The sequence below is a fragment of the Zootoca vivipara genome, chromosome 3 (genome assembly GCF_965207765.1).
Source record: "Zootoca vivipara chromosome 3, rZooViv2.hap1.1, whole genome shotgun sequence".
NCBI classification, from domain to species: domain Eukaryota; kingdom Metazoa; phylum Chordata; class Lepidosauria; order Squamata; family Lacertidae; genus Zootoca; species Zootoca vivipara.
Window position 1 is genome coordinate 23,834,429 of NC_142586.1, and position 26,644 is coordinate 23,861,072.

Genomic DNA, 26,644 nt, shown 5'->3' on the forward strand with positions numbered 1-26,644 from the left:
GAAGGAAGATAAAGAAGTGCATGTTCTGAGGATTGCCCTCAATTGCAAAATTAAAAATTAAAAAATTGCATGATGCCAGTATTACATCTGCACCAGGTTTAAGCCTTAGGCTAAGATCAATGGACCCAACAAAAGCTGGTGAATTTATCAGTTTTACCTAGGCATGCCAATGTCCTTTCCTAATTTAAGCTTACTCCTGGAATCTGGTGTAACCACAGCTGTAATTTTGGGTCTTGCCAAGAAGAAGAAACCAAATTTGCATTTTTTAAACTTTATCTTATGGGATAAAGTTTGGGAAATGGCCACTGCCGTGTACGATGACTGAATTTGAAGCTGTATTAAAATACAAAAGGAAGGGTTTGCATTTTCTCCACCCCACACAATGATTATCTAACAATTACAGCACAGCAGGTGGAGCCAACTTGCCTAGACCATTACCTCCATAGCATCATAGTTAAGTCAGCCTTAATCAAGTTACCTCTTGCGACAAATCAAGGTCACGAAAACTTGTAGCAAAAGAAACAGCGGTTTGCCAGCCCACATGGCAAAAGTAATAGAACTGCATATGAAAGATCAAAAGCAACACTGCCATACAAAACCAGAGACCTGGATTTTTGGTGACTGTTTTATACTCTGGTGTATACTTCTTCAGTAATGCATCATGGATTCTGATTTTTTTAAAAAAAGTATACTGCTGTTCTACTGCGAAGGAAACCAGTAACAGACTTCAGATATATTATAGATTCTCTGTCAGCACATTTATTTATTGTTTGCTATGTTTCATTTGAAAATCCTTTCACTTCGGACTGAATATCAGTTGGGGGAAAACACCTAACAGCATTTAGCTAAATACTGGAGTATGAATGTGTGTGCATGTTACTGATTGATTGATTGAATTTATATACCGCCCTATACCCAGAGGTCTCATGCATGTGTTATATACTACACAGGACACACATGATTTTTTTGCAAGGATTTCTACATTATTTGTCAGAATTTCTTTGGAACCTTTTTTTTAAAAAAAAATAACAAAACTTGTAATATGACATACATAAGAAATTAGCACTGTGGTCCAATGCAAAGGTGCCGTTTTAACTTGAGGAACATACTGTACTTTTATGTCTTCCCTTATAGGATTTGTTATTTTTCATATTTTTTAAAACAGAGAGTAGGAGAAACACACAGAGAAGAGGGGCTTCTGCCTGTTTTATCCAAATGGAGCATGATCTTTGAATAGTGCACCACCAAATCCTTCTTTGAAATTAATGTTAAAATATGTATGCCCTGACTTCTGATTTATTATATCATTGACAAATAGTAAAGAGGACAGGCACGTCGTAAAGTTTATGGATGGAGTGATGGCATGCACAATAATGTCTCGTAAAGAATAACAGGGAGGGGGAGTTATTTATTCTTGTGGATTCGAGAACGTACAGATAGACTGTCTGCGTGCACAGAATTTTTCATAAATATCCCACAGTGCACCCCATTGTACAGCCGCCATACATTAATTAGAGCGTTCAGCAGACACTGCAATGTGTTACACTCACCCAAGTGAATCTTCATTTTTCACATGCAGGGCCTTACTAATTAAAATCAGCTTTGCAATTAAATGTGGAAAATTGTGTTAAACTTTCAAGCATGGTTTTAAGGATTGAGGGGGGAGAGCCAGGGGAAGGAAGCAATGTATTTATTTTTAGGGTGTTTTATTTTGTTGCAAATGAATTTTTTCCATCAATATAAGAGCCAGCAAAAAGGGACGTGTGAGGATTTCTCCTCCCGCCACCACCCCCGTATTATAGATGCTCCTCTCTGTTGCAAGTTGCAATGCTCCACTATCTCTCTGCCAGTACCTGGCCCGGTTCCAATGCTTTTAGTGAGTGCTATCTGTCAAGGCATGAATAATACAGCCCCTAGGCTGTCGGCAGAATCCAAATGAGGCATACATCAGGAAGCAAGCACTCGACTTTAGCTCCAGAACATGCTCCTGTGAAGACAGGCAATTATTCACCCACGGCTGCAGCCATGGCAATCAAACTGGTGGGTGAAAAGGTATAAGAAACATTGGGGGGGATTGAAGAAGAAAAAGAAATATGGTGCAACGAGCGGAGGAAACTCAATAATTTTCTAATAAGGGAAGGTTTTCTAATAAGAGAGAGAGAGAGAGATTGGAGTCCTTTCATTTTTTAAAAGTCTGGATCTGAACTGTTTGTCTAAGACTTCAGAGGATGCTAAAGCAAGCCTAGTTGTTTTGTTTTTAAAAAGTGCACAGAAAGGTAATGCTAAACAGGCAAGTATTTACTTTTTAAAATAAATTTTCCAGGTTTCCATTTTAAAAAATAGGGGATAAAAAGGAAGAAAGAGATAAGGACCCAAGTATTGTAATAACATTCGGTATCAAATGGACTATTAACAAGGGGGATATTGATTAAGGGGCTAAAAGCAGAAGGCATCCCATTCCTGCCATCATGGGGGTAGTAACTTCACACACAGGTTTCACCCCTTAGGACTTTAGCAGATGACCAAGGTGGAAGGGAAGGATGGGGAGAGAGATGGAGTTTTATTTTTAGCTCTGTGCTTGGATTCAGGACTAGTAGCACAATAACCTGTTCCTTTGTTAACGGGGTGAAGGTGAGACTCCATCCTTTGCTGTGGACAGATGGCTTTTTGCCACCTTTTAATTGGTTGGTTAAATGTGATTAAATAATAGGTAAACACTGTGCACAGTAAGGTGAGGGCCATAAAACAAAAGAAAAAACCATTCATGAAATGACAAGGGAAAGAGTAATGCTAGTGCTAGTGCTAGCCAGATTACTACCCTCCAATTTTTATTTTATTTTATTTTATTATTTTTAAGGCTGTATATGCACTCTTGTCAGAGTGATCAACTGGGGAGGCCAAACTAGATAAAATACTAATTGTGTGAATGCAATTGACATGCTTGTTTTTGTTATGTAAATAGCAGCCACAGGGACTCTCTCTCTCTCTCTCTCTCTCTCTCTCTCTCTCTCTCTCTCTCTCTCTCTCTCTGTGTGTGTGTGTGTGTACTATATGTTTACTTTATATCTCCTTCCCCCTTCCACAATTGGGGGGGGGATTGCCTCTCCAAAACTGGCTATTTATTTTAAAAGAAAAAGTAGTATTTAACATTATATCCAGTCTGGGCCACAATCCATTAAAAACAAAAGAGTCCTCTCCTCCAAAACAAAAAGACAAACAGGCAGGTAAAATGTGTAAATCAGCAGTGATGTCACACGTACAAGTTTGAGTGCAATTTAAGGTGTTTTTACTTTTTGGGTGATTCTTAAAGCTCCTGATCAAGGTGACCCAACTTTCCTTACCAAGTGGGCAGCAGGAGTCTTTCACAATGGAACCTGCTGGTTTTCATTTTGTATTTTTATGTTGTGAACAACCCTGAGATCTACGGATGAAGGGCGGTATACAAACTTAATAAATAATATTTTTTTCCTTTAATGTAGTTATGATTTTACTGTATTTTTAAACCATTCACACACACACACATATGCTGTCTTGAGCATTCTAATTGAGAGTGGAAATTGGGACGCGAATTCTGCAAAATAAATAAAACAAAACAGGACCTTTCCAGGTTCAGATGTGGGTGTTTACAATGCCAGAGTAAGATTTTGCTTTCATTTGTATCTGTGGTGCTTCTTCCCCCAATAGCTATGACATCACAATTCTGAGACATGCATTTCCAATACGCTAGCATAACTAATAGCCTCATGAGTTCCTCTGATTCCATTTTAAACTATCTAAATTAGTGGCTGTCACCACATCTTGATGCAGCGAATTCCTAAGTAATGTGTGGTTAAATAAGTACTTTCTTTTGTCTGCCCTGGAACCCCCCCCCCAAACTAATCGGTGGATGATTGCAGGATCTAGCATCATCCTGAGATAGGGAGAAAAGCAAGTGCCCTGAGTTTGTACTGTTATAAGTTGGGGGGGGGCAGGACCCCCTAAACTCCTGGGTGCTAGGTCCTCCCCATAATTCCTGGATTTAGTCAAAGTTGGGATTAATCAAACTGTGTCAAACACTGCTGGATTCAGTTTCTGTTAATGAGCCAGGCCTCTGGCACAGCTAGCTGAGTGTGGGTCATTGGAGGAACAGAGCTAATAATGGCTCAGCCATTAAACCAACAATAAAGCCATTAGGAGGGTGAAGTCTATACCAAATGAGGAAGGATGGGGTCCCTCCTCCAGCGGTGTGTTGGTGGACAGAGACAAAAGCGTATAAAGGGTGTAGCATTTCAGTTTGGAGGATGTAAGTGAACAGGAACCAAGTGCCTGTTTTACAAGCTTGAGAAAGGGGCCAGAATAGAAGGCAGGCTGTCAGTTTTGTGCTGCAGAGAGGGTCAGACATGCTGCTTGGCGTCTCTTCGAATCTCAAGCTGCAGCAATGGGAGAAATAGGATCCTCCTGGGATGAGAATGCTCTGCACTCTCTCCATCTCAGCTCAGGTTGCATATGTGTGTAAATAAACCATCCTATATAATAATGTCCAAGTTGTCCCTGTGTCCAGTTGTCCCGTGTGTCCCTGGGGTACTGCGCATGTACCCCAGAGACACAGGGATTGGACGGAGGGACAACGGCCAACCGCCGCTCCGCCAACCGCCGCTCCGAAGCCCAGTTTCATGCTGGAGGTGCGCGGCGAGGCGGCGGGGGAAAGAAGCGCTTCCCCCGGCAGCCTTGCCGCGCACCTCCGGCATGGGACGGCGCTTCCTCAGCCGAAGCGGCAGCGGGCGCCGAGGGAAGCCGGCTTTGGCTTGGTGGCGGCGGGAAGAAGAGGAGGAATTCCTCCTCTTTTTCCCGCCGCCGCCAAGCCAGTCCCCAAGCCGAAGTGCGGCGCGGCGGGGGCTTTTCGCTGTTTGACTTCCCGGAGTGAAGGGGGAGGCAAACGGTGAAAAGCATCCGCCGCGCCGCACTTCGGCTCGGGGACTGGCTTGGCGGCGGCGGGAAGAAGGGGAGGAATTCCTCCCCTTCTTCCCGCCGCCGCCAAGCCAGTCTCCGAGCCAAAGTATGGCGCGGCGGGGTTTTTCGCCGTTTGCCTCCCCCTGGGGGGAAGGCAAACGGCGAAAAGCCCCCACTGCGGACTGGCTTGGCGGTGGCGGGAAGAAGGGGAGGAATTCCTCCCCTTCTTCCCGCCACCGCCAAGCCAGTCCCGGAGCCGAATTGCGGCGTGGCGGGGGCTTTTTGCCGTTTGCCTCCCCCTTAGCTCGGGGAAGGCAAACGGCGAAAAGCCCCCCCCGCGCCGCAATTCGGCTCTGTCCCCCGCGCGCTTTAGTTTGGGGAAGCAGGCAGGGAGACGCAACAGCCCGGGAAGCTGCGGGCTGTTGCGTCTCCCTGCCTGCTTCCCCGAGCCGTAGCGCATCGGGGGACAGCCGAAGATCGGCGGGCGCTGTTTGCCGGGGTTGACAAACCCTGGCAAGCGGCGCCCGCCGATCTTCGTGTGACAGGCAGTGGGGAATGCAGGCAGGCAATAGAGCAAGCGCCTGCCTGCCTTCCCCGCTGCCAGTCCCCCCGGTGCTTCGTGCAGCGCTGCTGGGTGCCGACCCGGCAGGCCGCTTCCTTGATCTGGCGGCCTGCCGGGTCGGCGCTGATCAGCGCTGCGCGGAGCACTGGATCGAGGAGCCGGCATGCATTCTAGCGCCCGTTTATTTAACGGGCTGAAGACACTAGTATATCATAAATCCTGTGTTGTCCTCATTGTCCAAAAGGAAACACAAACCCTGCTACCTTGTGGAACCTCACAGCGCATGGAGATTGGGGTGGTGTAATGGGTAACTATAGTTTGTTGTCTGGCGAAAACTGTTGTTCTCCCCCTGCTTTCCTCCTCTTGTGGGTGAAGGAAGGAGGACAAGGAAGGAGCTCATAACTCCAAGGCACATTTCCTGCCAGGTAAACCAAGTTGTAGATTAGGAGTGGGAAACCAGTGGCCCTTCCTGATGTTGCCAGAGCATAGCTCCCACTATTCCTGATCAATGGCCATGTTGGCTGGATCTGATTGGAGTTGGGAGTTCTCAACAGCCTCTGGAAGGCCACAGGGTTAGATTATCACGAAGAAGCGTCAGGTTCCATGCATGAAATAAAGCTTCCCAGTTCATTCTCTCAGGCACAAGGAAGGAGCATGCAAGCTGAGGAAGTGGAGCTGCTGACAAAGCACAAAGCAATCTACAAAGCCCGATCCAATGAGATGTGCTGGAGGATGTAGACACACGGTATTTTGGGTACTGGTGTAAAGGTTGGAGAACTGAAGGAATTGGAATGGGCATGAACAGAAGGAACTGTTTCAGGAGCAGAAGCAGCAGTAATGTTCAGATCAATTTAATTTGGTCAACGGACCAATATTAAAACATTACATATTCAGACTCAATAGCAGCAATCTGTCCTATGTCTGTGAGTATCTTTATTTTAACACTGATCTTGGACTGAAGAAATTCAGCCAGCTATACTGCAGATACTAAAATTAATAATTACTAGGAGACTGCTGGATGAACCAAAAACCACCTATCTGTTCAAATATTGCCTTCCAGTTGAAAGTCCTGAGCACAGTGTAACAAATGGCACATGTCTGTAATAAAGAGGTGGCCCTTTACAGGAAAATAGAAGTGGTACATACTTACAATCTGGGTACAAATGCTTTCAAATGCAAAACTGCAATATTGTTTCCATTCATCAGAAATTAGACCATTTCCTGCTTCCACAAACGCACAATGCTATTCAAAACAAAGACGTATTTGCAATGTGGAGGGGGGGGGAACTCTTTTTAAAAAATTATATAGAGTGTCAACTGAATGCTTCCTTTCCAGTCCTATTAATAAGAGGTCTGTTCCATGGACATAACTGATAATTAGGGTGTTAAGAATTCGCTAACAGCCAGAATTTTTTTTGATACTTTTCCAAATTGTCTTGTGAAATGTCCTCAAATTTTCATTTAATTAACAGCTTCAAAATCCAGTCTGTTCATGTATTGACATTGCAGGATCATGTCAAGAAAGCAAAATAATAATAAAAAATACATCTGAAAGTGAAACTAATTTCAACCATGGATCCTTAAACACATGAGCATTTATACCCTCTAATTCCTCCCCTCCCCTGTATCATAAACATATATTAATTAAAATATTTGAAAACTATATCTATATTCAATTAAAGCATAAAACTGAACTTAATTTGTTAATTATGCAATTCTTAATAAGAACCTAATATTAATATAATTCAAACACTGGATTGATCCTGGAGTTTGCTAGAGGGAAAGGTTTCATGATACACATTACTCACTCATAAGGAGTGCTTTTTGCACTATGAAAAAATGAAGAAAAGGTGCAACTTGAAATCTAAACTCAAAAGAATCATATTTTCCTTTGGCAAGCTAATAAAGTCAGTTATTCAACTCTTTGAAATAACCCTGTAGATTAGACTGATATATATTTTAAAATGTGACATGTAAAACTATTGCTGATTCTTCTCTATCTGCATTCAGAAAAAAAACATTCATCATGTTTTGGGTGTTTGTTTGATACAGATGCTAATATATAATTCTAATATATTAATGAGCTGTTCACTCCTTTCAAGTGCCTTCTGAATTTTTTTTCTCTACTTGGGACCTTCCTCTGTCTTGCAGCAAGCCGTGGTTTTATTTCTTCTTCTCTCATCACTTCCAGTCTGTCCTGTTCACCTTCTGGAAGGATGGCTGAGTTTTAAGAATGACAGCGCAGCCAACATTTTCTCCTCATTTTTCACACAAACACACCCCTACACTACTCTGCAAATTTGCCTCTGGAGACCACCTGGTAGTCTGCAGATCACATTTTGAGAACAACACCTATGGACACATCTTAAGTCTGAGCAGCAAAACTGTTATTTGGCCTTAAAAACCCATTGCCATTGGGAATCATCAATCAAATTCTAGGACCAATAAATAAGTTGCATGCTGCAGGCTTGAGCCCCACTCGTTTATTCACCCACAACCTTTCCCAACATAAATCTGTGCCACATGAGGAATCAGATACAGTATACCGATGCCACTGCTGTTGCTGCTAAAAGTGTTCAGGCTTGGATTAGATTTCTTGCACCATCGGCCAGGATTCCCTTGGTCTGGTGGAATCTCTCATAAGATCATGGTAAAAGCAAACCCTAGCACCTACCAGGGCCCTAATTCTAAAACTGCTGTCTTAGGACTGGGATATTATACTGTGAAGAAATTAAATGGCTGAAAAACTAAAGAACAAAACAACACTTTGGATATTATTACACAATATTTAATGCATTTTAAGTCTGCTGTTATTATTATTTAGTTCAGGTATTTATATACCACTTGATAGTCAGAATTTCTAAGTGGTGAAGTCCACAAAGCCTTGTACTAGGCTGTGCACATCTGTCTAATTGTCGCCCATAATATTTGCGAACATTGTGATGGCGGCTTCCAATGACCTGAGTTTGACACTTGTGTAATAGAAAGGAAGCACTGAGGCCAAAGTGGATGCCTTCGAAAACCAATCAACTAAGTACGGTACTTTTTCTTGTGATTTTAGGGTGGAACTACTATGGATAGGGGTATGCAGGTGGCGCTGTGGGTTAAACCACAGAGCCTAGGGCTTGCCGATCATGTCGTTGGCGGTTCAAATCCCTGCGACGGGGTGAGCTCCCGTTGCTTGGTCCCAGCTCCTGCCAACCTAGCAGTTTGAAAGCACGTCAAAGTGCAAGTAGATAAATAGGTACCGCTCCGGCGGGAAGGTAAACAGTGTTTCCGTGTGCTGCTCTGGTTCGCCAGAAGCGGCTTAGTCATACTGGCCACATGACCTGGAAGCTGTATGCCAGCTCCCTCGGCTAATAGAGCGAGATGAGTGCCGCAACCCCAGAGTTGGTCACGAGTGGACCTAATGGTCAGGGGTCCCTTTACATTTACCATGGATGGGCAGCCCACAGTTTAGTGACAAAACATCTGTAGAGGAAACTTCAATCCCCAACATATTCAGGTAGAGACCTCTCTTTGAAACCCTGGAAAGCCACTGCCAGTAGGCAGTGCTGAGTTCAATAGACCAATAGCCTGATTCAATATAAGGCAGCTTCATATGGGTGGTATGAACACTATGACTTCCACTTTCTCAACCGGATCCCCCCCCTTTCCCATTACACTTGCACCCTGCCACCCCCAAATCTGCTCTGGACAGTTGGGAAAAAACCCAGGACCTATTTAGGAGGCACATAGGGGAAGGAGACAGGGCTGAAGTCCTGTTGCACAAGCAGAACTTGTTGGGCTTGTGCAAAGTGCTACTTAGCACCATGCTGAATACAACCCACTGTTCCTATTCCCCTTTTTATATTAGTCTATGGCTTGCCTCAGATCTCCTCTGTGTTATGCTCTGCTGGTCTTTGGATGTACGGAACGGATGAGCAGCAGATGTATATGAATCCCTTGAAACCACATGTCAACGAACTTGTACTTTAAACACAGAAATATAAAGACCAATCTGAAGTAAAGGCCATTGAATTAGGTCCAAACAATGGAAACGAAGGATTAACAATACTAAACTAACATGTTGTTACTGGAAATTTTATCATTCATCAAAGTCTACAAGGCCTAGCTACTGTATTAATGGCAATAATATAACCATCTGGATCTCAAAGACTCATTATCACTAATCTGTCCTAGAATTGTCCCTTTGAATCTATCCCCGCCATTGAACTCCCTGTGCTCAAAAGTCTAAGTTATTATTCCAGTTATGAACTATATTAAATGATGGAAATCACAATAGCCGGGGGTGAGGGTGGGGAGGTGGAGGTGGATAAATGTAAATAAGATCTCATTTTAATTTGCCCCACATGAACCACTAAACTGCATAGATTGCCTGACAAAATATAAGCAGAAAACGTGTATTCATGAAAAAGTGTCTTCACTAAAACAGCACTTACATATTTTGTATTTCGGGATTTACTTTTCTCCGTAAATAATATACCTAACGGGAGGTAAAGGTAACTCGACCGTTAGGTCCAGTCGTGGACGACTCTGGGGTTGCGGTGCTCATCTTGCTTTACTGGCCGAGGGAGCCAGCGTGTGTCCGCAGACAGCTTCCGGGTCATGTGGCCAGCATGACAAAGCCGCTTCTGGCGAACCAGAGCAGTGCACAGAAATGGCGTTTACCTTCCCGCCAGAGCGGTACCTATTTATCTACTTGCACTTTGACGTGCTTTCGAACTGCTAGGTTGGCAGGAGCTGGGACCGAACAACGGGAGCTCACCCCGTCGCGGGGATTTGGACCGCCAACCTTCTGATCGGCAAGCCCTAGGCTCTGTGGTTTAGACCACAGCGCCACCCGGGAATCAAACGGGAGGTAGGTTTGAATAGAAAGTGATGAAGGAACACCTCAATATCTCAGTGCTTGTTTCCTTTTGTTAGATTTTCATTTTACAATGCAGTTTTGCGAACAGAAAAGTTAATGATTGGGAAAGTGAGACTGCAATTAGGAGCAAAGAATGGAACACAAATAATAATAAAAGAATTCTTCTATACACTATTAGACCCCCAGTGATTGTGCCTAGGTCATCAGCAGAATCATGCCAGGTAACCTGCCTACTAAATCGCTTTATTATTTGCATAAACACACACACACACATTACCTTCTGTGTCTTGCATATTTGCCACTAACATGACCACTGCCATCACAGCCAGGAGTAGGGCAGCTGTAAAAAGGAAGGAATTAATTATATAGGTGTTAGTGTGCTGCACAGAGATTATATTGAAAGCAGGCGGCAGGTATTACAGAGATGGAGGGCAACAAAGACAGAAAGAGAGAAATCAAATAACTGAAGGAAAAGGGGTGGGTGGGGATGCTTTTTATTAGCAAATCCCAGGGGAATTAATTTCATCAGTGCGGCAGGGCATGAGCAAACCACCAATGAACTTGAAAGTGCATTATAACCATTAAAAGGCATGAATTTTCTAAATTGCTAATGGGGATACATTTTACACTCGGCGCACTAACCTGAACAGCTCTTGTATGGCTGGTTCCACGGGAACTGCAGAGAGATGGAAAATATATAAAAATTTATCATCTATCACAAGTACCCCCTTCTCCTGCTGAAAATTGCCAAAAAAGGCTGTGTAAAAAAGCAAGGGTCAGAATGAATCATGCAAAGAGATTCTGGAGGATGAAGGTCACCCTGAGCAGGGGCCTTGAGTGATTTACTGAAGCAAGAGACGTACCTCGAACACCTTTGGACCGTGTGCGATGGCGCTTCTCGTCTGCATCCACCTCCATCTGGGAATAGATTAGCAGGCAGTCAATGCTCTTATCCTGCATGCACAGACTATCAATGCACAGGCTGATACAGCCTCTCTCTCACACACAATTTATTGACAATACTTTAATTCCATTTTATCCTGCAAGGGGAGAGCCTGCATTAAGAGGGTTCTTTTTTAAAAAAAATATATGCTCCCTACATTTGTTTAGAAACAAAAAAATACCCACATGGCATTTTTTTTTATTCTAATCACCTGGCTTATGTGCTCTCTTCCTCTTAACCAGTTTCATGACTTAAAATACCTGTATAGTAGGTTTCCTTCCCCAGCCCCAGCCCCCAGTTTCTTTATAAAAAGTCTTTCTTTAAAGAAAACCAAACAGAGGGAGGATATAACAGATTTCTCTGCCGTTTGAAACTGAGGTCAGGCGCTCTAGCATATTAGGAGGCTTTTAAGAGAGAATTTTAGGCAAAAGAAGAAAAGAAAACAGAGCCAGAAGCACAAAAGAGATATTAAGGCTTGGTATGTCTGCCTGGTCTTGAAACTGCTTTTTCTGCTTGTGTTTGCTGTCGCCTCACTTTGGATAACTTAGAATCATAGAATATCATAGAATATGATATTGGTCAAGCCATGTGTTATGGATTAATATTATAAACAATGACTTCAAGTTTCATCAGCACAGGTCCTCTAAATGAATCATGCTCCCTAATCAGAGATCCATAGGTGTGCTCATATATGCTCCCTGGAAACATATACCATATTCATGAGGTTCCCTTTAATGTCAATGGCAGGACTAGCTCTACATGCATAATAAAGTGGGGGGCTGGCGTGTTCCATACATACTTGTATCAAATGAAATGAATGCAGAAGACATTTGTGGAGGCAGGCAGCTCTGATGAGGCTAGAAGCTCCCATACCCAGAAAAGACCACTGGATTGACGTGACAGGATGGCAAAGAACCAAAGTCATGTCCAGTCATGGCAATGTGAGGATTTCCAGTCTAAGGGCCAAACTAGTTGAGATGCCTAGCAAAGCAGGTTCTGTCCATAGGATAGAACATGGGTTGCGGAAGGGCTAACAAGATATCCCAGGGCCTGGGTGGGCGGGTCAGTTTGGATGACCACTGGTATCTGATTGGAGGGAATGGTTGTTGCTGGGGAATTTAGCATGTTGGAATTGCTTGATTGACAGCCCTGTCAATATATACATAGCTGCCAAGTTATCCCTTTTTAAAAGGGATTTTCCCTTATGCTGAATAGGCTTCCTCGCGAGAAAAGGGAAAACTTGGCAGCTATGCATATATGCATACTGAGCAGTTTGTGCCACCTCTTTGCTGCTCGCATCGAATCTCCCGCCCGCCCTCCGCTATTGTTTAGGCCCTTTGTACTGACCTTGCGGCGCCTGTTATGGGGTCGCCTGTATTCAGGGGCCTGGTAGGAATTTTGCTACTTGGCTGATTGGCTGGTGCCAGGTGGTTTTTGCCTACTACGCTGCAATTAGTCACAACTTGTAAGGTTGCGGTTAGGCATTGGTTCAAATAAAATGGACGAGGGGTACGGATTTTAGCTGGGCCTGACCCTCATTGATTGCTGCCATATAGAAGTATTCCGTTAAAGGAATCCTGGGGTTCCACATGTTTGTCTGTTTATCCCCGCTAGGGGTCAGGCCAGATCTGGGGAGCATCTGGGGAGAGGACAAGAAGGGCTTGCGCCCCCTGCCCCGTCCTCTCTCAGGGGGTGCTTAACTTACTGGTTCCCCTACTAGGCTAGAGGGAGTCAGATCTGTCCCAGGTGGGGGACAGATGGCTGGGGAACCAATGCCTATGCAACCACTCACATTATTATTTGTATTTTAATAAAGTTGTGGCCAAATTTAATGCCAAAAACCTTAAACTAAAATTACGGTGTTTGGTGTGAGTTATTGGGGGGATATCTTGGTGCCTCGGCACACAATTAGCAATCATGTTGACATTTTAAAAGTAAATTTCAGGTGTGAGAACCTACATTCAGAATGGGACCAAAGAGGAGAGTTAGGGAGTTTGTATTTATTTTGGGGAGGGAGATTTTTAACCCTTCCTTGCTACATTACGAACCAGAATTTGCTTCAAAAGGAGCTCTGCGGGTAGGAGAGGGCTGATCAAGGCCACGTTGGGGGGGGGGGTTCAATGGATTACAGCCTTCTATCCCCACACTAGATTCCTGGATTAGGATCTACTTGCAATTTACTTTTTAAAAAGTCAATCAAGCAATTGTTAATTGTGTGATTAGCATCTCATCTATAGCTTGACCCTCAAATCACCCCCAATAGGTTGTCATTTGAAATCTGGCAAAGGTCTCACCATATTTTGTATAAGATGCTTCTACTCATACAATCCAGTGCATGGAACAAAACAGAAAAAATGGTGGTATGAACAGTTTATGAAAACACCATGGTGCTTTGAACCTAAGTCCTTCATGAAATAACTAAGAAATGGCCAGCATTCCCTTAAAAAAAATATCTTCAAGCAAAAACTGTGTTGTAATTGAAAAAGACAAATCTCAGTACCAGAGCCCAGTGGGAAGTTACCCTTCATCTCTAAGCGCTGCTGGATGCCCCTCTCACATGTCTTCCTCAAAGAAAGTAGTGAGAAGCTAAATAAAAAAATTCCTTCAGTAGCACCTTAAAGACCAACTAAGTTTTTATTTTGGTATGAGCTTTCGTGTGCATGCACACTTCTTCAGATACAGTGAAATGGAAGTTTCCAGGCACTTATGTAGAGAAGGGGTGGGGAGGGGTGGGGATGGGGAGGGGGGATCACTCAAAACCATGGAGGGACCTGGTTTGAACAGAGATATCGGGTTCTTATCTCATTATACATGATAAGCGATCTTCAGCCATCTCAACCCTTGCTTTTTCATGCAAAACCATTTGCAGTCGTTTGCGGTCATCAACAGCTATCAGTCAGTCAATCACCCATTTCCACCACCCTTCTGAGTGATCCCCCCTCCCCATCCCCACCCCTCCCCACCCCTTCTCTACATAAGTGCCTGGAAACTTCCATTTCACTGTATCTGAAGAAGTGTGCATGCACACGAAAGCTCATACCAAAATAAAAACTTAGTTGGTCTTTAAGGTGCTACTGAAGGAATTTTTTTATTTTACTTCGATCCAGACCAACACGGCTACCTACCTGTAGTGAGAAGCTGTCACACTGAATAAATACCCAAAGAGCTGCTGATAATTGCCAGCTCTCATGCACTGGAATTACTTTTAAAACAATACATTTCTCAGAGTAGCACACATTTTTGGATTTAGAACAGAAGTGGGAAACCTGTGGCCCTCCGAATGATGCTGGATGCAACTCTCACCATGCCTGAGCATTGGTCATGTTGGCTGTAACAAATGAGAATCGCAGACCAACAACATCTGGAAGGCTTTCCCAGCACAGAGTTTTGTCAATTCTGTTTTTAAGTTTCATTCAGCAGAATATAATTACTGTCTTTTTAAGACAGGAAAATATTACTGTTGTGCTTTTAGCAATAAAACTATAAAGCAGATGAGAGATTATCACGCATAGCTGATCATCCTATTAAAAGAAACCACTGAAGTCTCAGCAGAACATCTAAAAGTAATGTCACCCCTGGTTTGGGAAGCAGTGTACACAGGGTATTAGCCACAATCCATGTCTATCCTGATATTTCTTGTGATGCACTTTGCCCCAACAAGCTTCAATCTGAATTGAGAAAAAGGATGACCTAGCTGCATTTTAATCTGATAAAGTGTACACAGCCTGACCTAGCTGCATTTTAATCTGATAAAGTGTACACAGCCGAACTCCAAAAAGAACTTGAAATGAAGCAGAGATAATTCCTTGGAGGCTTTATCAGTCATGTCAGAATAGCCTTATTTCCTTTTCTGATAAAATTACAAGCTTAGTGGATCAGGGGAATGCCCTGGATGTAACATATCTTGATTTCAGTAAGACATTCAGTAAAGTCTTCTATCATATTCTTGTGGAGAAGCTGGTAAAATTTGGGTCAGACAATGTTACTGTTAAGTAGATTTGTAGCTGGTTGACCAATCAAACTCAGAGATTGCTCACCAACAGTTGTTCATCATGCTTAGAAAAAGTGACCTTGGGGTGCCACAGGGTTTTGTCCTGGGTGTGGTGTTGTTCAGCATCTTTTTGAATGACTTGGATGAAGGAATGGAGGGAGTGCTCATCAAATTTGCAAATAACACGAAACTCAGAATATAGCTGTGATTTCTGCATTGCAGGGGTTGGACTAGATTACCTTTGGGGTGCCTTCCAACTCAACAGTTCTATGATGATTTACTGACAGATGAAAAATGCTAAAGAAATTTGTGTTATCCTTTTCTGCAAATCAACTATAGTTTTAGGTTATCCTATAGGTTTCCTTTACACTCATTAAATGTGTTCCTTTTATCTGTTCCCTTTAAATACAAACCAGGGCCTAATGGAAGAAAAATTGTAAAAAACAAAACAAAATAAAATTGTTTACTATGTTATGAACCTGCTTCTGTTTCAATACTTTGTGATCTTTGTTTTGGATTCAGTTTGTGTTAACCTTTTTTCTTTTTCTTTTGCCTTTGTCTTTACTGTGAAGGGAACTGTTAGGGATAGAATCTTTAAAAACATTATGTGATAATGTTCTGAACCCCCCCCCCCCCAAGCCAAGCTAGGAAATGTATTTCTACAGCTGAAATGGTGATCATGCATATGTTTTGCTGTTTACAAGTAGGTTCCCTCCTGGAAGTCAGAGCAGAATATTCTGTACAATGATAAAACGAGACTCTTAATTTCTCTGTTTTACTAATGAGTAGTTTTCAGCTGACATATTGGAAGCTATAGAGGCTGCAAGGGGCAATTGTAAAATACACTGTACTCATCTGAAAATGCCTTTACTAAAATCAATAAAATGAGAGATTTTCCGGCATTTTAAATGTGCCTGCTCATTCTACCAGGGGCTTGAAGCAGAGTCAAGAAGCCAGGCCAGCTTTTGCAGGAAACATTCTTAACCCATGGTCTATTCATAATCTAATTTGGTTCATCTGCCAACCTGGCTGTTTTGATTTGCAAATGTATAGGAATGAAGCAGCTCAGACAGCTCATCACCAAAACTGCACTGACATTGGGCAAAGCTAATACTCTGCTCAACAGATCCTTTGTGAAATGTAAGTTGCTGTTTTATGACAAAGCCACTCAGAGCAATTAAAAAAACATACATTTCTCGATAACAGAACTCTAATAGTATTCATGTCTAAGAAGTCCTTTTGTGTTCAATGGGGCTTGCTCCTGGGTAAGTACTGTAGGTATCAGATACCGTAGCTGCCTAAATTGTTGTTGTTGTTTAGTCGTTTAGTCGTGTCCGACTCTTCGTGACCCCATGGACCACAGCACGCCAGGCACTCCTGTCTTGCACTGCCTCCCGCAGTTTGGTCAAACTCATGTTCGTAGCTTCGAGAACACTGTCCAACCACCTTGTCCTCTGACGTCCCCTTCTCCTAGTGCCCTCAATCTTTCCCAACATCAGGGTCTTTTCCAAGGATTCTTCTCTTCTCATGAGGTGGCCAAAGTATTGGAGCCTCAGCTTCACGATCTGTCCTTCCAGGGAGCACTCAGGGCTGATTTCCTTAAGAATGGATAGGTTTGATCTTCTTGCAGTCCATGGGACTCTCAAGAGTCTCCTCCAGCACCATAATTCAAAAGCATCAATTCTTCGGCGATCAGCCTTCTTTATGGTCCAGCTCTCACTTCCATACATCACTACTGGGAAAACCATAGCTTTAACTATACGGACCTTTGTCGGCAAGGTGATGTCTCTGCTTTTTAAAATGCTGTCTAGGTTTGTCATTGCTTTTCTCCCAAGAAGCAGGCGTCTTTTAATTTCGTGACTGCTGTCACCATCTGCAGTGATCAAGGAGCCCAAGAAGGTAAAATCTCTCACTGCCTCCATTTCTTCCCCTTCTATTTGCCAGGAGGTGATGGGACCAGTGGCCATGATCTTGGTTTTTTTGATGTTGAGCTTCAGACCATATTTTGCGCTCTCCTCTTTCACCCTCATTAAAAGGTTCTTTAATTCCTCCTCGCTTTCTGCCATCAAGGTTGTGTCATCTGCATATCTGAGGTTGTTGATATTTCTTCCGGCAATCTTAATTCCGGCTTGGGATTCATCTAGTCCAGCCTTTCGCATGATGAATTCTGCATATAAGTTAAATAAGCAGGGAGACAATATACAACCTTGTCGTACTCCTTTCCCAATTTTGAACCACTCAGTTGTTCCATATCCAGTTCTAACTGTAGCTTCTTGTCCCACATAGAGATTTCTCAGGCGACAGATGAGGTGATCAGGCACTCCCATTTCTTTAAGAACTTGCCTAAATTAGGGCTGCCTAAATTAGGGCTTATTAATGCTACAGAGATGCCTTCTTTATGCTGTGGGCTGTTCTTGAGAAATATGACCCTGATTTTGATTACTGCTACTGTAATTTTATCAGTACTACTTGTAACTGGTGTTTATTTCAATTACGGACAAGCTAGAATTGACACCAAACACATCTGTATTCCATGCTTGGAATTCTCTTAGAATATATAAGTGAAAATTAGTGGCTACTGTATGTTTAAACCAAGTACTTGATGCCATAATTGGCTAATGTAGTGTTCTTTGGTCATTGTCAAATAAATAAAACTAAAGCCAACAACCGCCAGTTGCAGTTGCAATTCTCCTCTCCACCAACCCACCTACCAGCATGTCACAGCTCAGGGATAAAAAGCTTACCTTCTTCCACTACCCAATTTTAGAGAAGAGGAGCATAACAGATGACATGATAGAAGTTTATAAAATTATACGCCACGTAGAGAAAGTAGTTAGAGAAAAACGTTTCTCTTCCTCTCACATAAAACTAGAACTCATAGGCATCCAATGAATGCTGAAAGATTTAGGACAGACAAAAGAAAGTGCTTCTGCACTTGGAAATGTAAGGTCACCAGAAATGTAATATGGATGATTGGCTTCCCAAATTGACCAGACGAAATCTCAGGCAGTTGTACATATTATAAAACAGATTTATTAAAACATTTATTGCAATAAATGGTGGCAGTGAGAATGAGTTTCTCATTCTGCCCGACCCATGGGCATACACAGAGTGCTTTTATACCTTTTTTGACAGAGTGAAGTGAAGATCAGCCTTTCTGCAGTACTTCATCAACCAATCAAGAGAGAGCACCCCAAGATGCAAAGTCACCCGCCCAACTCTACTAGGTGGCGTTATGTACCTGGTACTTTCATACACGTGTAACTGCGGTTTTGTGGCAGGGCTACATCCTCTGACAGTGGGTTGAAACAGGCCCTGTCTAGTTTGCTAGAGTTTCTCAGAAGTGCTGTGTGTGGTTAGATCTTTGCATTAGATGTGCAAACATGCTGTCTGGTTTACTTTCTATCAGAGGCAGAGAGATTTAGAAAATGGAGTTCCTCTTGCTTTTAGGGCCTGCATGGCCTGACCAGGATTATTCTGGCCCTGGTCATTGCCACCCTATATTCCCTCCTCTTCAATATGGAGATGAAGAACAGGTGTGTTTCTGCATCTCCATTTGATTGACCCATCGCACTACAGTGTTTCCTGGTGTTTCCTGCTTGGTAGGGGGTTGGACTGGTGGCCCTTGTGGTCTCTTCCAACTCTATGATTCTACAGAGGAGCCAGCAGCTTCCCATGCTCCAATGTTAGGCCAAAGGATGGGCAACAGAGAGCAAAGTAAGTGAGGAAGCTTCTGCTGACTTTTCCCAGCTTGTTACTCAGCTTGTCTCAGAAGGGTTACCAGAAGCTTTTTACAAACCAAGGTTCTGCATAGGGCTAAGACAATAAGAAAGAAAATTGATATTACGAGCAGAATCTCTTTTAACTATGACCAACCTGGGAGCCAAGAACTAATCCAACTCCATACACTGGGCAGACCTTCACCGTCTAGGCTAACCTTGTGGTACAAATCAGCCTGCTTCTTAATGTTTTTAACATCACTCTCAACATGTTTTCTCTAGTTGTATACAGATGTTAGTTCAGAGCCCTCAGAAGATTGCTGGGCTGCAAAGAGGTATGTAGGGCAGAAGAAGGCTAACTGGAAGCTTGCTCAAATGTTAGGTTTTTGACTTCCAGGGAAACAGTGCAAGGCAGATAGAGAACTTCGGGGTGGGGGCTGCCTTTTCTACTGAACAGTTAAAATACCTGACCAAGGCTGTTAAATGGTTCTTAGTGTCACCAGAACTAAAAAGGTTCCAGGAACTAGCAGTCATTAAAGACATAGTACATTGCTTTTCTTAAATCAAATAGCAAAATATTTTACAAACAGACCTAAATTTTGTTACCTGGCACATTCAGACCTTCATTTTGAAACTTCTTAACTTAAGGTATACAAGCTAGTGTTTCTAAAACTTGTGAATAACGTGCATTACTAAGCAGTTTCTTAAAAATGCTACCACACATACACATGGGGTTGGAAACTTTCCTAAGGGGGAAAGGATAATTCATTGTTAGGATAGACACCATCAGCTAATTCATAGGGCTATACACAAACTCTGAGAGCCTGTAGATTAAGGCATTCAGTCTGAAGAACTGTCAGTGTAAAATAACCATGAAAGTTTTTTTTTCCTGCTTCAGCTTGATGCTATAAAGCAGAGTAAAAATGCTTGCTGAATTTAAGCCTGGTTCAGCTTTTGATTAATCTATTTCCATAACTCCTAAGCATTTTCTGTTGAAGTTTTTAGCCTTCGTGTTAGACCTAACTGGGAACACATATTTGCATTATACAAACATCATTTTTGTCACTTTCTACTACATTGCATTTCCATTTGAGGCACACACAAAAAACCGCAATACAGATTTTGGCAACAAAGGGTTCTTTCTCTCAGGTGGGCCATGAATCTATAATGGCCACACTAGTCTTCAGAGATACTAGGATACTATAGTTGCTGGAAATCTAAAAGCCAAGGGGCTTTAGCCACTGTTTCCAAAACTTTATGTCAGCAGGAAAATACACAGTTCTCTCTCAGCTCAGTACTGGGCTTCAATGCAAATCAGTGGGTTTCAAAAGTTCCTACACAGTTCTAAAGGCCAGGAATATATATATATATATATAACAATTGGAGGTTTGTCCTAGCTGAGCATTTGGCTACAGAAAGAATGGCTATTGTTCCAGTTTGCCAGAATCAGGAGAGGCTTGCATTAGATATCAGTGGGCTACCAGAAGCTTCTCCCATCATTTCCAAAGCCAGAACTGAGGGGTGCACCTGGCCAACTTCTTCCAGTTACATCCCCAACCCAGCTATAGCCCTGTATCACCTAGGGAGTTGCTGGAACCCTCCCCATATCTGTATGACCTAGGGAGTTGCTGGAACCCACCCCATGGTTCAATTTCTGAAACTGTTTTGGGTCTGTTCGCTCAAGTGAGGCAGGTACACTGCCCTTCCTTCCAAATTAAGGATACTGCTTTGGGGGCAGGTAGACTTCTACTGTGGGTCCCACTCAATTGATGCCTCCCATACAAATATACATACATACATACATACATACATACATATATAAGGGTCTAAGATTTACTGCGTCTCCTTGTCTCCTTGATGTTTGGTGCTGCATAAGATGGACATTCCTCAACCCGTGCGTCGAGTGACAGCGTCCGGAGTGTCACAGCAGGGGCTACTTCGGTTTCCCATGCGCTGGGCGTCTTTTGCCGGTCAGACGCTGCAAGGGGAAACTGGTGCACCGTGCGCTGGGTACCCACTCCTGATTAGGTACAGCAGGGTGTGGATCCAGGGGGTCATCTCAGGCACTTTCACCGGATGGAATGGATACCTCACCACCTAGGAATGAAGAGGGTCTCGTCTCCCTTCCTTCAAGGATTCACTCAGGGACTCGCTAGCATCAGGCTGGAACCATCGTGTCAGGCTCCGCAAGGCTACACGCTGTTCGCTCGAGTGATTTCCTGTAGATAAAAAACAAAGGAGGGGGGGGGAGAGAGAGATTGTCCTTGTAGCTGCCGCTGCTGTTTTAGAACTTCTTGCTGGTTAGTCCACCACCAAACTCTCCGAGGTAGTGCGTCCCACGTATTGGACATTGAGGTGTGTCTGGCACACAGAAGTCATCTCTGGGATGTAGCAGCAGTTAGTTGAGAAGTCATCTCTGGGATATAGCAGCAGTGCCTTACAGCAGTCTTTGCCGAATTTCACAAGGCTTGCAACAGGATTCCACGTCTGGTCCATCTTTCAGGATCTCCCCGTGGTTTCTCTTTCCTTCCACAGAACTTCATGCATGTGCAGGGTTAAGGAGGGGTCCTTTAAATCCGTATTTGCCTCCCATCCAGCTGCCGACGGCTGAGTTCTGCTAGGATACTGAAGCCAGTTTTTCAAATTATGCAAAGTCTTGTGGTTTCTAGAAGAAGAAAAAACTTACAGCTGCTTTGTAGCAACGGGCTGTTTCCGTGAGACATAATTTTTTTTTAAAGTCAAAGCATTTAGAGCAGTAGTGTTTTTGTAAGCTGAAACGTGGACCTCCAAAGCATAACATCTTTTTCTCCCTACTTTCACAGCAACGGTCTTGGTCACACAATGTCACACAATAGAATGTCCGAAATGGCAACACCAGCCAGGCACAGCCACAGTCTCCAAGTGCAGGTTGCAGGAGAAAACAAGTTGTGCAAATACAAATCATGCAGAATCGCTTGTGTAACCAAATAAGGGGGGTTACGCCACACATCTCTGCCGGAGGTTTGAGAGTTATTGAGATGTTGCAGTCTGTCTTCCAACGTAGTGTTAGATTCAAACAATGTCTTTACACACAAATCTCAATTCAGTATAACTTCCTTCTACCTTATCCTGAATTCTTTAGTTGACAGACATTCATTTCATTAAAATATGCAGTTCTACAAATTTTCCAACATGTTGCTGTCACAAAAACATATGAAATGGGGTTGCAGGTAGGAGGGTTAAACCCTTTAAACGTAGTTTGCTTTTAGAAGGACTCAAATGTCTCTTTTTCCCCATTCTTGTAAGTTTCCCCAAAAACTAAAGTCTGCACAGTTCCAACAGGACTTGGGGAAAAGATGTTAATTGTTCAAATAAAATCTATTGTCTCTTGCGTTGTGAACTACTTAAGTACATGATTTTTTCCTTTTCTTTTCTTTTGAAGCCAGCTGAAGCATATGAAAACATTTTCTGAGCACCGTTACTGGCATTTTGTCAGTTTCCTGTGCGGCGGTAGCCTCATTTCTAGTGTGGTGAATAGCATTCTAAAGGTTGCAGAGATGATTTTTCTGAACAAATCCTCCGCTGTCTGTTTGTACAGCCCTTTTAGGCATAAAATCAGTCTGATGCTTCTTTTGGCTTTTTGGGGCTGTTTCAAGGATATTTAAAAACAGAATACTGGGTGCCTATGTTTATAACAAAGTCCAGATGCAGGTAACTCTTAAGTCACCTTGACCATGGCTCCTTGCCATGCCTGCCAAACCGACGAACTCTCTTCTGCTGGGACCCCCTTGTCCCATCTTTCTCCGAACACTCTTCCTTCCTCTTTTACATTGACCGAGACATCTCCGTCCTTTAAGGTCCAGTGGTTCCTTTCCCTAGCAACTGACCTTCACCAGTGACATTTGAACCCCTTCTGGTTCCTCACTGGTCCTTGAGCCATCATTTGTTGCTGTTTAACCACTGCCTTTCTCTTCATCTTCTTTCTCAAAATGCCTTTCTTCTCTCTGGGGTGAGGATACTGGTTTGCACACCCCCTTTTTCTCTGGACTTGTTGTTGGCAGGACTTGTAAATTAAATTTCTTTTATGGCATTATGAATTTATCTATCATGAATTCTAGGGAAATCACATTTTTCCCTCCTCTTGACCATACTCCTCCCATTTATGGCCCTGTAAAGTATCCCCTCATTCACAGCACGCACTGCAAACTTTGCCACACATACCATGCATTGGACACTTTACCACACTCTACCTCCCAGTTTTTCCTTGTTTCCTAAGTATCTGTTTGTCAAGGGACCTCTTCCCTACTGACTACTAACATACACATTTTCCTCCTCCCTTTTGCCTCTTACCCAAAGCGCCTGGTTTTCCCAGTTGACCTCTGATTAACTGAGTACTACCAACACGCTGGAGATGTGATCAGGATCTCCCTTCCCCTCATTAAAGGGGGCCAATTCCTTTCAAGGTACCTTTTCCCTTTCTACTTACCCCAGCCGGCTTTTCCTGTTCTTCCCTTCCAACCTCGGTCCTTTTGCCTCTTCGTCCAGGGCATGGAAACTCAAGGGCCACCTCTGATCCTCCGGAAAAAGTCTGCCGGTGTGCACCAGACCAGAGGCGCCGTTAGGAATCTGCGCCCTGTCCAGTGGGGCAAAAGGGGACTGCCTCTGGTTCAGGGAAATGCCCTCATCCGAGTCACGCTTGCACCAGAAATGTAAGGTCACCAGAAATGTAATATGGATGATTGGCTTCCCAAATTGACCAGACGAAATCTCAGGCAGTTGTACATATTATAAAACAGATTTATTAAAACATTTATTGCAATAAATGGTGGCAGTGAGAATGAGTTTCTCATTCTGCCCGACCCATGGGCATACACAGAGTGCTTTTATACCTTTTTTGACAGAGTGAAGTGAAGATCAGCCTTTCTGCAGTACTTCATCAACCAATCAAGAGAGAGCACCCCAAGATGCAAAGTCACCCGCCCAACTCTACTAGGTGGCGTTATGTACCTGGTACTTTCATACACGTGTAACTGCGGTTTTGTGGCAGGGCTACATCCTCTGACAGTGGGTTGAAACAGGCCCTGTCTAGTTTGCTAGAGTTTCTCAGAAGTGCTGTGTGTGGTTAGATCTTTGCATTAGATGTGCAAACATGCTGTCTGGTTTACTTTCTATCAGAGGCAGAGAGATTTAGAAAATGGAGTTCCTCTTGCTTTTAGGGCCTGCATGGCCTGACCAGGATTATTCTGGCCCTGGTCATTGCCACCCTATATTAATTGAGCAATGGAACTCACTGCCACAGGAGGCAGCGAAGGCCACCAACTTGGATGGCTTTGAAAGAGGAGTGGACATGGAGGGCAAGGCTATCAACTAGCCACGATGGCTATGTTGCCCCTCTACTGCTGGGAATCACAGGCGGGCAGAGTGTTGTTGCACTTTGACCACTGTGAAAAAAAGGATGATGGACTTGATGGGCCAATGGCCTCATCCAGCAGGATCGTCTTTATGTTCGTATATTTATATTACATTATGTATAATCTGAATAGTCTCGCTAATGCCATCTCATTCTGGTAAACTCTCAACAGTGGTGCCAAAACTATCAGTCACTTTGGCTTGAAAAAGCCTAAACTCAATTTTTGGAAGTCAGCAAAGCCCATCTGTTTAATGGATATTCTGTGTTTGTCGTACACAGTGAGAGAGGCCTGTAACTATTTCCCCCCCCCTCACCAAGCCCTTTCATAAAGTATTTGCATATGTCTGTTTCCCTGCTTTTAGGTTCTCTCTATGTAAGTGCCAGGACATTTGTTTCTCTGCTGAACCAAGTTGACCAATCTAGTTTCCTTCATAAAGACGAAGAACGGGATCCTCTAATTAGCACAGCCTTCCCTAACTGGCTTCCACAAGCCCTTACTTCTTGCCATTGCATATAATATTGATGGGATATGTCACCGGAGAAGTGAACTCCCTGTGCCAATCCTGTATTTTAGATTTTCAACAATAGACAGTCATGAGATCAACTTTCCTTCTCTCGTGTTCATCCTACCAGATGCTTCTGTGAAGCACACATGGCCTGGCTGGAGCTGTTCCATGTCCTGTGTGGCCTAGCAAACATGATTGATAACACTGTGGACACTTTGAAATGGCCTGAAAAAACAATGCCAGAAACTATAGAATTAGCACTATGAGTGCCTTGTTCCTTATACCATGATAGGGCAAAAGTTTTCTTTTTAGAAAGCTTTAGAAATTGTGTGTGTGTGTGTGTAGCAATTCTAATACCCTAATTAACAAAACTATTTTTATCTGTATTTAAACCCTTTGCGTTTACCTATGCTTAAACAATTGGCTAGTCTACAGTTTATAGATAAACAAATGTTTTGGTTTCATATGAGAAATTGCCTATAAGGCTGGAGAAATGTTTATTTGTGCTGGTCGTCAACAAGAAGTACGTATCACTGAGTTGTTGTTTTTTGTCATTGCCTTAAAAGAAATTGGGGGGAAAGTATTAGTGTCCAAATCAACATTTTATTCCAGGGGCATCAGTGATTATTTAGGCATTTCTAAAGTTCTAAAGTTCTAAAAGGCATGATGGCTCCCTAATAAAATTAATAATGTATTTATTTCCAGATAGCTAAAAAGCGTCACATTGTCTGAACTATATCTCGCTTAAGAATTCATCACAGGTTACTTATTGATTTATTGCCTCCCACACATGCATCTCAAGGTGATGTACAAGCTGGCAGCATATTGGCCTGTACTGTTCCAGCACCAGAAGCCTCATGACCTATACCTGCTTCCTGTTGGAATTTTACCCACCCGAAATGCGTGGCACAGATATTTAATTAATAATTAAGATATTTAATTGATCCATCAGACCCGTTGTCTTTGTAGCTGGTTTTGTATATTGTATTATTGTTATTTGCCCCACTGTAAACTGCCCTTTGACCTTAGGGAGAAATAAGAGTAATAAATAACAGCAGCAGCAGCAGTAGCAACCTTACAGTAGTGTACAGTAGCTGCCAGAAAATATTCAGCCTGAAGACTGCTCCTGCTTTAGCTGTGCATCCTTCGGGGGTTGTGTGGCTATTTCCTTTGCATGCTGAGCTCTGTGCACATTGGCCTACGATGAGCAACTGAGAAGCTTTGCTAAAAGCTAATCTGTGCAGGCCGCAGCCTGCACCTGTGGCAGTCACACCTGGAATTCAATTCATTCTGTTTTCCAGCAGGAGCTATACACAGAGGGGGGTCATATAGGCCCTTACCCTGAGAATATTTGGACATGGATTGCACAACTTGCAGGAATCATGATACAGTGAGATAAACGTCTGAAATATCATTTCTTCAGTGACTAAATTAGTAACCATTAATGAGCATGGTTTTAACTATGGAAAGGCGGCATCCAAATCAAATGATGCATGTATGTGTATATGAAGACTGACTACCTTTCAATTTTTGTTTCCCCTCAAAAAAAGTATAAGATATTCCCCCCTTTATTCATATAAAATAACTAATTTCTATAACATGCTATACTGTTTATTTCAATAATTAATATCCTACACCAACAAGTTCCACAGATTAATTATACATTTAATAAAATGTATTAGGAAATCCAGAGCTTTTACATTTTTTATGAATATCTTAAGGGGTGATAGCTAAC

General features: G+C 42.9%; 1 protein-coding gene across 1 annotated transcript in view; it reads right to left on the reverse strand.

Annotated features, from left to right (window-relative positions):
- MYT1L (myelin transcription factor 1 like) overlaps window positions 1-26,644 on the reverse strand; it is a 178,030-nt gene that overhangs the window by 94,559 nt on the left and 56,827 nt on the right. Inside the window, exons 2-4 of the mRNA XM_088665685.1 lie at window positions 11,225-11,279; window positions 11,004-11,037; window positions 10,639-10,701 (exon numbers count right to left, since the gene is read on the reverse strand). Coding sequence (XP_088521811.1) covers window positions 10,639-10,701; window positions 11,004-11,037; window positions 11,225-11,279 — 152 coding nt within the window. The remainder of the gene's footprint in view (window positions 1-10,638; window positions 10,702-11,003; window positions 11,038-11,224; window positions 11,280-26,644) is intronic.